General features: G+C 45.7%; 2 protein-coding genes across 5 annotated transcripts in view; both read right to left on the reverse strand.

Annotated features, from left to right (window-relative positions):
* The window catches only part of LOC105190890 (uncharacterized), a 190,597-nt gene that overhangs the window by 44,912 nt on the left and 133,468 nt on the right, over positions 1-12,217 (reverse strand). The gene's annotated exons all lie outside the window — the stretch shown is intronic.
* On the reverse strand, positions 4,457-11,473 carry LOC105190888 (uncharacterized). The gene is made up of 7 exons (XM_011153889.3): positions 11,176-11,473; positions 10,435-10,678; positions 9,373-9,488; positions 5,452-5,583; positions 5,122-5,271; positions 4,978-5,031; positions 4,457-4,789 (listed from the first exon to the last, which is right to left on the reverse strand). The coding sequence occupies exons 1-7, from the start codon at positions 11,255-11,257 to the stop codon at positions 4,644-4,646; spliced, it is 924 nt and encodes a 307-aa protein (XP_011152191.1). The 5' UTR covers positions 11,258-11,473; the 3' UTR covers positions 4,457-4,643.

The raw sequence follows: 12,217 nt of genomic DNA on the forward strand, positions 1-12,217 counted from the left end.
AGTATTCGGATGATTTCTCGTCGCTTCCTCGGGATGAAATCTTCGAAAGGCGGAACCAAATACCGTGAAAGAATAACAGCACGCGCGAGTTGCGGCGGAAACGGAGTTTCAACGGCTCTTGTAATTCAAACGATCAATCCCGCGCACGTCAGCCGCACGAGCCTCGCATTCTTACCGCGAGCTAGCCCAATCATAATCGTATATAATTACACAGCCGGTGTTCACAGCCGAGCTAATCCGGCTAATCCAGCAGTGCTATATTAATCACTAGACATCACCCCGCAGACTATCGCCATTAAACGTCAACCGTAAATATGGCCTGTAGCGGCGCAACGGAGGCGGAAGGGAGGCCAGCTTTCGCCCGATCTTAATCAAACGAATTGGGAATTACGGTGGGGCAAATTAATAACACGGGGGAACACACAGCGACGTCGCGTGGCGTCGCGTCGCGTCGCGTCGCGTCGCGTCGCGTCGCATCACGTCTCGTCGCGCCCGATTGGCCCGACGAGCTTTGGACAAACAGCTCGCCATACGTCTCGCGAGATCGATCGCGTCCCTCGCACGAATCCGCTCGAGGCTCCAAGCTTATCGGGGGGACGCCGGAATTACGGCGGGGCACGGCGTAGGAAACAGGAAGCGGGATAGATGAGCGCGAGTCGGTCCCTCCCCCCCCCCGTGCTCGATTTGCCGAGTTTTCGCCGAGCTTTCGCCGAGCACGAGGCAGACCTGAAAGGCCTCTCCGAAGAGGCTCTCCGCTTTATCATAATTGCATCTCGCGGGCGACGTCCAGGTTCGCTCTGCCTAACGAGCTCGCGGCGCATCGCCGATGCGGCCCGGGAAATTAGCAGGCAAATTAATTCACGCCAGAACGTCCGCGTCGTCCGGGAATCACACGGCGGTCGGCTCGCGACTTTTTCGCGCTTCCGGCGAGAGCGGAAGCTCTCTTTCTCTCTCTCTCTTTGACGTGTCTCTCTTCGACAGCGGACGGTGACCCCCTTTCGGACATCGCCGACCCCCTCTCGGTACGCCGTGAGCATTGCGGGACACGCAGGAGGAATGATTGAATTCGCGCCTCCTTTCAAGCTCCTCCTCGTTAGTTTTAAGGTGCAAACGATCATTATCAGCTCGTCGTGAAATTTCGCCGCTGACCAGACTACAGAGCAGCCCTCCGCTCTCTCGGTTTGCGACGTCAATGCGACTGCATAACTGTTTATCCTGCATTGTCGGAACAATCGGCTCCTGCAGTTTCCAACGGCCGACTTAACGTACGTCCGACCGGCGCGGTTAATTCAACGCGAAGCGAAGCGGCTCGCAATACCGCGCGTCTCCTCGCCGATATCCCCGAAGTGCCTTACAATCTTTTACGCGCCACTTTGCGCAGCGAGGAGAGAAAAGGGAGAGAAAAAGGGGGAAAATAGAGAGGATAAGAGGGGAGATAAAGACTGTTTTTTTCTCACGAGCCTGTGCCAGCGCTCAAAACTTACGTCGCCTGCGGGTGAAGGGTGGAGGGAGGGATGGGGAGGAACTGCCGTTCCTTACGCGGGGATTAATTAAATTTCGGTGCAGCCTCGGCTGCCAGAGGCTGACCTCCGGACCGCGGACGCGGGAGGGGGGGAGGGGGCCGCGTTGCTTCGCCCTTCTCTCCATGGCCGTGGCTCTTCCGCGCGGTTAATTCCGTTTTGAGGTGACTGCCGGGGCTGAGAGTAGAATGGATAAACGGCGGCGGAGCGTCCGGCCGACGGCTAATATACTGAAAGTTTCCGGCTTTTTCCCGTTTTCACACCCGCGCTTGCTCCCACCCCCTCTCGCTTTCGCTGAATTATTCCGAGATACAGTGAAAGAGCCGCGAGACGAGTACTTAGCTGCGAGTAATTATGCGCGAGTAATTATAGGCCGAGCGGCGTTGTAAGATCCGCAGGACCCGCCGGTGTGTCCTCGACCCCGAGCCTCGATATCCGTCCGCGGCAATCTTCGCTCTCTCTCCTCTCTTCGCCTCTTGTCTTTCGGTCGAACGCGCCAATATCACGCGGCCTGAGATACGCGATCGCGCAGCGCGCGCGTTTACGTCCGCCTATGCGCGATCCGCTACGGGGACGAGCGAGACTCGTGGAGAAAATTAGCACGACAATGGCGGGATTAGTTCCGGCGGATCATGCGACTGCCATTGTTCGGAGTCGCTCGGAGCCACCCTGGCCGCCATCCGGTACATTCCGGATTGCCAGTCCTGATAAACCGCTGGGGCGATCCGTCAACTAATCGGTTCGCTCGATGTGTTTCTTGGAGTGCGAGAGCCGTTCGTTTTACATGCGGACCATTTTCCATATGCGGGTGCTGTGAAACTACTTGTAAGCTCCCACCTCGTGCCTCTCTCATCCACTTGCGTGCGAGCCGCGAATGCTGCTTGTCGCGAAGCCGAGACGTCGTGCATTTTCATCGTCGGGAAGTATGAAATAGGGAATTTTTCCGCGCGCGTGTGTGCCGCGAAATAACGGTCGGTGGTTGCCTCGGCGGAGCAGCCGGATATCCGATGCGGAGAACTTTGGCCGCGAAACTTTTACGTAATTTCCGATGTTAATATATCTCGATAATTGAATCTCCCGAGCGAGTACTCTCTCCTCTTCCTCCTCCTCCTCCTCCTCCTCCTCCTCCTCCTCTCCCTCTATCTTTCGAGATAAACTTCGCTGCGAATCGATTAAAGAGCTCTGTTATCTATTTATACGGCCGGGGCATAACTCCTCCTCGCGATGTTCAGCCTTAAATATCATTAACGTGAATATCGGATAGCTCTCCCTCTCTTTTTCGCTTTTTACCTCGACGATGAGATCCTGCGGATTTTTCGCGCGGAAGAGAATCGCGAGCGCGTGAACCAGCCGGGAAAGGAGGATAAAGATGCGTCGTCTCGTACCCAGGACTTTTCGTACATTAAACCGCTCGACGGCTAGTCGGAGCGACGGCAAGTTCGACGGTGGTATGAACGATGCTTTATATGGAGGTTGATCCTGCGGCAGAAGGGGCGCGTCTCTTCCTCCGGCGTGGCGTGGGCGGCGGCGGCGGCGGCGGTAAAATTTTTTGCTAGCACCATCTTCGCGTCCTCGGGCCTTAAAAGTCGAGTGGCGGAATTTACCGCCGCGCGCGGTCGGTCGCGCGGTGTCGCGAAGTAGAGCGGGCATTTCCATATCCTCGCGTAACGTGAGAAGCCGCGTCGCGGAGCTCGAAAAATATGGAGATTTATATGCGCACAGGCGAGGCTGCGTATCTCCGAGGAATTTGTACAGCGCAACGAGACGATTTCCGCGGAGGTAACTTTTCCTTCTTTCGCGGGACATCAGCCGATTTTGCTCTCCGTTTATTCCGGAGGAGCAAAACGAGTTAGCTTCGCGTCGGTGGCGCTCGCTCTCCTCGCTAATCATATTTTCAGCGATAATCACATTCTAAGCAAAAGATAGATGGAGAAGGAACTTCAATCTCGTTTCGCGGCTTTTATTTCTCGCGGATATTTTCCAATCGATTTTGCAAGTCTCACATCCTCCTCCTCCTCCTCCTCCTCCAACCTTTCGTCCTGCAGATTGTTCGTCAATTACAACGAAATTGTCTCCGCGTACGTGCGCTGGTTGGAGCTTTACGACGGGGAAGAGGGGAAGAAAGGGGCAAAGACGGGGAGAGAAGGAGAGAGAGAGAGAGAGAGAGAGAGAGTTTTGTCTGTCGTCCGTGATTTCACGGCGAATCGCAGTCGTGCGAACCGACGGTACAACTTCCGGAGAAGCGACGCTTCTTCCTCCACACCACCCTCCATATTTCAGTGGCACCCTCACAACCGTCGCCGCCTACTTCCGGTAACTTCCAGACACGCTTGGGCCGTACCTTAAGCGGAACTTAATATAGCCGATTTATTGTCATCCCGAAAGGTCATTTACGGCGAGTTTGCAGTGCGTGCTTGGCGTACGATTCTGCACTCTCTCTCTCTCTCTCTCTCTCTCTCTCCTTATTCTGTCCTGCGACCGGTGGGAGTCACGTCCATGTCGAGTCGCAAAGCTAGAGTGTTCTCTTCTATTGTTTGAATTGTTCTTCAAATCGGAATTTCCCGATCGCTTTTCCACCGGACTGTCATTCGTCGGCGCGCGCGTGCCGCAAAATTATTTTCAAGGAAAGTTTCCGAGGAATTTCGCACATACACGCGCAACGCGCATGCAACGAATGTCGGAATTAACGCTCGTATGAGCGGAGTAAAATGGAACGTTGAAAGAGCTGGAGGAGCTAGATAGAAATTATCATCAGCTTCAATAATAATCCCGACAAGTAGATTGAAACATTTCGCCGACGATGCGCTCGGCATCGCGAACGATCGCCAGCTCTCGTTCCGAGAAATTGCCACGCCGCGAATTATTCCGGGATTCGTTAAGCGCACCTGATTAAACAGTCCGCTCAAACAGAGCTTATTTCGTAAATGTAACACGCATTAATAATTATCGCAACAGCGTATATTTTCATGTTACAGTGTGTGCACAATTTCTCTCTTGTGCAAACAAAATTTTTTATTTTTATCTTCGTTATTTCATATGCGATACAATATTATATCGAGTGAACATACGGTAAAATCGATCATAACGCAATTATGACGATTAATTAGCTGCAAGACGAGTGATTCATGACTCTTTGCATTGCTCAGCCGGTACCTGTAAGCAGGTAGGTACAGGTGGAACCTCGCACACGCACTTCATACACCAGCCATCTTCTATTTTATTCAGCTTGTCATGATGATGTAGCGTCAAGTTGCCAAAGTAGCATTCCTCTGAAAAAGCGAAAAACAGCTCGATAAATCATCCAGATAAAAATTGCTCTACCGCGCAGTTACTTCGATCGACGTTGGCCGACGGAAATCGGCCGCGTCGACTACTCGCGACGACTTGAACGTTCGCGAGGAAGACAGAGAACGTAAAGTACTTGATAAAATTAACAAGTAAAATTAGTCGCACATACCTTCGGGTGTCTCGTGGGACTCGTGAGTATGAATGACTTGGTCGTCGGCATTCTCTGAAAAATTCCATGAGATCGTCAAAGATTTCGAAAAAGCTCATTCGCAGTCTTCGCGCGCGCTTGCGGAACGATCTCCGCGTTACTTACGGCATGTCCAAAATCCATTGCAGGTATTTGGAATGTCTTGTCCTCTATAATAAATCGGTGCGCACTGTTCATGAACGTAGCTCGCATCCTGGAAGAAAGGATCGCACGTTTGGCGATTTACTTTCATGCAGAAAGGCGGGACGTTTTCACCTGGAAATGCGGGGAATATTTGTCTCAGCGATACACACACACACACACACACATATATAACATTAAAACGCGCCATCATTTGACGCGCAAAGAAAGTATCTCTCATGTTAGCGGCGATTCAAACGCGTTCATCGTTATTTGCACGTCGCGCACAGCTGACCGCCGGTCAACTTTCCTCACCTTTATATCCTTCTTGGCAAACACATGTCGATCCATAGGGGCCACCATCCGGTACCCAGAATCTCTGGCCATCGAAGTAAGTTGTACCGTTCACCCTGCACTTCAGCCTGTCTCGCGGTCTCTGTAATCCGGCTGAGGAACGTACGCAATTTTGCATATTTATAAAAGTTTGCATAATGGAGAGAGACTCGCGATATTATATTTTGAATGTTTAATATAATTCTCGTCGTATCATTTTTCCATCGTTAATAACTTGCAGAGTTGTTAATAAAAGAATTTTATTAGCAGTTGGAAAAACTAAGATAATAATGTCGCCTTAACTTCGCGAACTGAGATGTAACATCGTTATCCTTTCATTTCTACACTGAGAGAAAAGTATATGATATTTGGAATTATAATGATATAGTAACTAAATTATAGTCCGAAATATCATATTTATAGTAAGTATTACCATAATGTCGGTAATAATTACGATATAGGCATAGTATAACCAACCATATAATATTTTTACTAAATATTATAATAAGTTAAATTAACTAAAATTATTGTATGGATGCAAATATAAAATGGTAGGTAAAAGTAACTCTTTCATATAGTTTCAATATTACCGGAATATTTGCTAAATGATGACAGATGTAACTATATGAATATTAAATCTCACTATATTTGTGAATGAGAAATTACCATATATGTGGTAAAAGTAACTAAAAAATTATTTAAGACAATCATTGACTATATATTTGTGTTTATTCTACTATATTTTGCAGGTTTCCACGAACTATAAAAATACAGTTGACGCCAAAATGAACTATAAAATATAGTGAGGTTATAGTTGATTCAACTATATTTTTCTATCAGTGTATTTATTATTTTGGTCCGGAGAGCTGAGATATGCGTGTTAAAATGAGAAATGGAATCGCAATCGTCGGATCCGTAATAATCCGTAATCGTATGGTGGGTAATAATGCGCTATGTATAATCGGAATTAACGGAATTCCACGTATTAACAAAAGACACGATATACGTATATATAATACTACACGGAAACGTATACGATACAAATGTTACAGAATAGCGGACGTTGAGTAAACAAAGAATCGCGTAGAACAGCGCGAGCATCGAGAAAACCCGCTTCACAGGAAAAGGGCGACGCGTCTTTCAAAACATCAACAAACTCGCGCTATCATCGGACGTCGCGTGAGGCGTAGCGCTTGTCATAACGCTACGCGACGCCGCACCGAGCAGCACGGTAAACAGTTCGCGCGCCATATTGGCCTTTCCCAGGCCGATCCGTAAGGGCTGCCCAGTTAATTGCGTCGTTTCGCGGTCGCGATCATCAGTCTGGGTCAATCGCGTGAGCATCGGCGTCATCCTGATATCGACAGGTAAGCAGCGCGGAATTCACGATTTTTGTTGCACTTTGCGCGGAAAATACATCGCGAAGATACTCGGCGCCCCCGTGTTCCTTGTTTTTCGTATGTATCGGCGAGAGGTATAACCTCTCAAGCATTGTAATAGCGATACTCGAGCAAGGAATTTTTCATCACCGGTCGTGACTTTTAGCTTTTGTAAACGCACACGTGTTCGCGATTGCATTACGCGTACACGAATACGGATATTCTTGAACGAGTTGAAATCGTCGAACTAACGCGCGGCAGTTTTTCAACGCGACAACTCCACGCGACCTAGCTTTATTTATTCGTAGCTTATTTCGTCGATATCGCGATCGTTATGCAAATATTGTTCCTCCCAATTTCAATCGAATTGAAACGAATGTTCCAATCGCGTTCGGAATTTTCGCATTTTTCAGCACTGACTAAGCTTTGCTTTTGAACTCTCATTAATACCAGATCGCTCGATGGATTAAAAATCATCGCGTCGCAAGTGCAATGTGACAAAAAGCGGAGCGCAATCAATGACGATTGGACGACGCCGAGAGTGCGGAGGGTGGCCGGGTAGATACGAGGTTCAACAGAGGCCGACCACGGTACGTTTCAACGTGAATCGTGAGTGTTCTTTTTTACTCCGCAAATTTGATTCGTTACACGAATCATCTACATGCGATTTTAATACAAGTGTATACACAAAAATATACACGAATATCGTATTCATTTTAACGAAGAATATTTAACCACTTGCCTCACAATTTAATTTACGACCGTGTGTGTCGCGAGCCAGAATAAACAAAAATTTAACAATAAAGCATTCGGTCTCACTTTGTTGGAAGATTTCATAAGATTTAACAAAATTTTGAAAAATTATTTACTATATTTGAATTAATTTCATTTTTGGCATCAAGTATTGATCAATGACATACAATGCAATCGGTTTTAGTAGTCGTTACATAATACACAAGAGCACGAATAGTATAATTTTTTTACCATAATCTGGACAATAATGTCACCTCGATATTATAAGGCAAGCAGTTAAAATTATGAACACAGAGCCGAAATTTAGAATCTACTTGTAAGTCTTGCAAATGCTAATTTATAGCTTTCAAATAATGCTCCTTATATAAATCCTTCCTTGTCTCCTTTAAATCTTCAAATCATATGGAAACATATGATAAAAAAATGAAAAAATTGATGGAAAAAAGAAGGCATCAAGAAATAAGAATGAATGAAATATGATGAAAAAGGGGGTGTTGTGTTTTATTGCATTTATTATTATGTATTGTCATATTTACCACTGTATATATATATATGGACTTTAATACGTTGACAGTTATTGAAATTATTACCAATGACTGGCGCTAAAATACTGCCGTGTTTTATTAATTGTCACATAAAATATGACAAATTAAATATAAAATAAGTTGAATAATGAAACAATTACTATAATAAATAATATAATAAATTAAATATATAATCTCTCTCTCTCTCTCTCTCTCTCTCAAAGAAGAGTCAATGAAATGAGCTCATTAGGATACACATATATCAAATTGTATTTGTTCATTTTATTCCTCTGATTATTCGAACGTTATCCTTAAAAATACAAGTTCAACAAATATCAGCGCAGCAGTCAACGTGTTAGGGTAGAATCCAAATTTCGGCTCGACGCAATTTCGGATGATTTCTGAATTCGGATAGTATCCGAATTGACATTGAAAAGTAAGTACATATATATATAGTAAGTATATATATATATATATATATATATATATATATATATATATATACATTTCACGATGATGATATACATTACATAACTGTTGCTATTGAATCGTATATTGCATTGTTATTATTATTCAAGTGTTGAAGCGTTATTCAAATGTGTCATTTAATGTAATATTATATGGTTTTGCGTATTTGTTATTATGATTGGTCAAGTCCGCGTATGCGGATTATCCGGACAATCCGGGATTTGATGTTAAAAGTGACATTGAATTATGAAACTGAATTTCTATAATTGCCTGTTTCTATCTATACCGTCTATACTCGCGTATATCCATTTACCGCGAGACGCATGGGGAAAGAAATTGCTTGAATTAACAATGAATGACCCAAGTGAGTCTTCCTCAAAGGAACTTCTGCTTATTAGAACCAGAATTTGATTCGTAATAATCAGAAATTCAATTTCTCTCGATCAAAACTCGCTCAATTCGTCATATTGTCACGTTAATTTCACCAATCTTTTTTTCCATGCATTATCGTATTTTTCTCTAAGCGCAACTCTGCGCCGAAATTTAGTGCAAACAATCTCCGAGAGATGAAGTATGCAGAAAGTTGGGGTGGGAAATGAAAGTGAAAAGAATCCGCGAGTCTCTCTCTGTTCTCTATATGCACGTTTGCATTTTCGCATCCTCGCTGCGAACGATTTCCGTGCGACTGTCAATGACCGCGATAGGTAAACCTGTGTAAACCTGTAAACTTTACAGATAGATAAAAAATACTTCGTTGACGATAACATGCGTTTACTTACGACAAGCTAGTTCGCTCTTGGTTGGACAACACATTGTCACGTTCTCCCGCGTATAGCATCCAGAACGTATAGGCCCGAGTTCTACACAGAGAGTGAGAGCGCACCAGAAACCGGCACTGTTCGGGAAAGCAACGCAATTTGCATGAAATTAGTAATTTGCGCGATAAAGCGACGATTAAAGCGAAATATTTTCCGTTCGGCGACGCACTCGCACGCGTTAAGCGAGAAAAAGGATTTCGCCCGCGTCGCCATCTGACTGATGGCGTATTCGCTTGGATGCACTAGTGCGCACTGAGTGCGACTAAGGCTTGTTCATAATCCATTTTTCATTTAAGAACGGCTTAAATAAATCTTCAGATACTTCTTAACCAGTGAGATGCTCTCTATAACATCCGAATCATTTTGATGACTAAGAAGTTTATGAAAATGTATTTGAAACAGCTTTCAATTTAAGAACGGACTATGAAGAGGCCTTAATGCGCACTCAGTGCGCACTGTGCATCCAAGCGAATACACCATAAGTGAATTTGTACGGAATGAAATCCGGCCGAAAACTGATTCTCCGCTATGAACGCGGCGATGATGAATCCATATGCGCGCACATAGCCGTATCGGGAGCTCGTAACGCACCGGGATTTCAACCGCATCACCGGTCTTTAAACATAGATCTTTTAGGTCTCTCTGTTTTTTAATTCTCTCTCTCTTTCTCTCTCTCTCTCTCTCTCTCTCTCTCTCTCTCTCTCTATCCGCGCACGCATGAGAAAGAGGAGTTTGCAGGAACGTTAACCGACTTTGCCGAGCAAACGTATTTCCCGGAAATAATTTCCCATGATTCATATCCAATGATCGTCCTTGAAATCGCGCTGCGAAGCGTCATTATCTCGATCGCTCTTACGCAACTTACGACGCTATTTTTCCTTCTCCCGACAAGTTTTTTTTTTACGGCAATAGTAATAATATGCTCTCGTGTCGCACTTCCTTCATTTCTTTCGAGTCCCTACCGTTACTCGATACTCGAAGCCAGGCTCGCAAACAGGAAAAATCTCAGAATCGCATACTTACTATCCAGATTTTCGTTCCCCGCAACGGCAACCTTGGTCGCAACGGTTCCCGTCTTCATCCTTTAACAGCTCATCGATCTCATACACGTTGTTGTTAACATAACACTTGTCCTTGGACCTTGCCTTGAGATGGTCGCAGTTGTACTTTAATGCGCAACAGTCACCCTCCTTTTTGTATATTGGTTTACAGCCCAACGAATTATAATACATCAACGGACCCACGCACTTTACATTGTCGCAGTTTTCTTTGCAAAAAGATAAAATCCGGTGATACCACAAGCCGTAACCAAAATGGTCGATATTTGACACCGTGACACGGTGACTCTCTCTCTTTCTCTCTTGCGCGCGATAAAATCAATTTCGGCCAGTCTCGCAAATGATTAGAATTGAGCGATAGGAAAGGATGTTAATTCGGGACAAAGTGATCTTTTCGAAGCATCGATTTATCGTGACATTCGGTGAGTTTCGAGCGATAAATAGTCGGGTTTGTTTTAATCCCGTGGCGATTCGTGTTCTTACCGTCAGTTTTAATGAACACGAAATCGCGGAAGAAGAGGAAAAAATATCGGAGCCCGCGTGCGAATTCGCGATGTCAGTCGCCAGTCAGTATGTCAGTCAAAATATATCTATCAGGAGTCAAATGATCGCTAGCCGAACGTTCGAATAGCACGTCCGCACGATCCGCGATGTATAACACGATAACGCGATTTCCGTGAAAGTAGTTCTCCGCATAGAGACTCACCTTGGTCAGCTGCGACGATCGTGGCGACGACAGCCAGATAAGTGCATTTCTGAATGATGAAATAAGTGCTGCGGCGTAACATGATCGGACGTAAAAAGCAAATTAACACGACACGCAGCCGTCGTACGTTATTTATACTTATCGATCGCGTAAGGATATAACACCAGACGACGATAAATTGTGAACTAAACGAGAAATTAACTGATCGTCGCAGGGGGAACGCGCGAGTGTGGGAGAGATCGAACAATGAGTACGATAAAGAGCGAAGGATTGTCTCCCAGCAATCGGACGATAATAAGCATGCGCGCAATGATATGACAAATAAGAAGTTGCGAGTGGGACGGGTGGGAGACACACAGGTAGAGAGTTGGAGGAAAAACGAAAAGGAGAGGGCTCGCCTGCGTTCCAGGCGTTATGCGCTGAAAGAGCCATGTCCTCGTTTTATCAGTCGCAGCACACACACACACACGTAATCGCTTCGCGGGAAAAATCTCGACGTAAAAAGGTCACCGGAAATGTAAGCGGGGCGAAGATAGCGTAGAAATTTTTACCATCGCCGACACGTCGTTAGACACGCGCCGGATTATCATTAATTTATTATAATTCTCGCAAACATGTAAAGTGTTGTCGCCTGTCGTGTGCACATTTTCCGAGAATCAACGTGTTAGACACGCTACGGCTCCCGCTTGCCCGAATTTCCTCTCTCACTCAAGTTCATCTCGTAGAAAAGTCTTGCTCTCGCGAAGCGAGACCATTGTCTACGTTCGATCGTTGCGTAAATAGTTTTCACCTGAGATTACGCAAGTGACAGAGTTGATGAGAGATTGTCGGTAATCGCCCCCCCCCCCCTGATGGTGTGTGCGACGGTCGTAAAACCGCCGAGTTAACTGTCAGCAACATTTCATCGTCGAGATGCGATAGAAGGAAGGAGCAGGTTCTATTCACGCGTCAATCATTAACGCACTTGACGCCGACATCTTTGGCCTCGGCTCGCCGTCGCTTTCCATTCGCCGTGCATACTTCGCGAGAGTTGACAAGCCCG

Source organism: Harpegnathos saltator, unplaced genomic scaffold, assembly GCF_003227715.2.
Source record: "Harpegnathos saltator strain DR-91 unplaced genomic scaffold, Hsal_v8.6 scaffold117, whole genome shotgun sequence".
Lineage (NCBI taxonomy): Eukaryota > Metazoa > Arthropoda > Insecta > Hymenoptera > Formicidae > Harpegnathos > Harpegnathos saltator.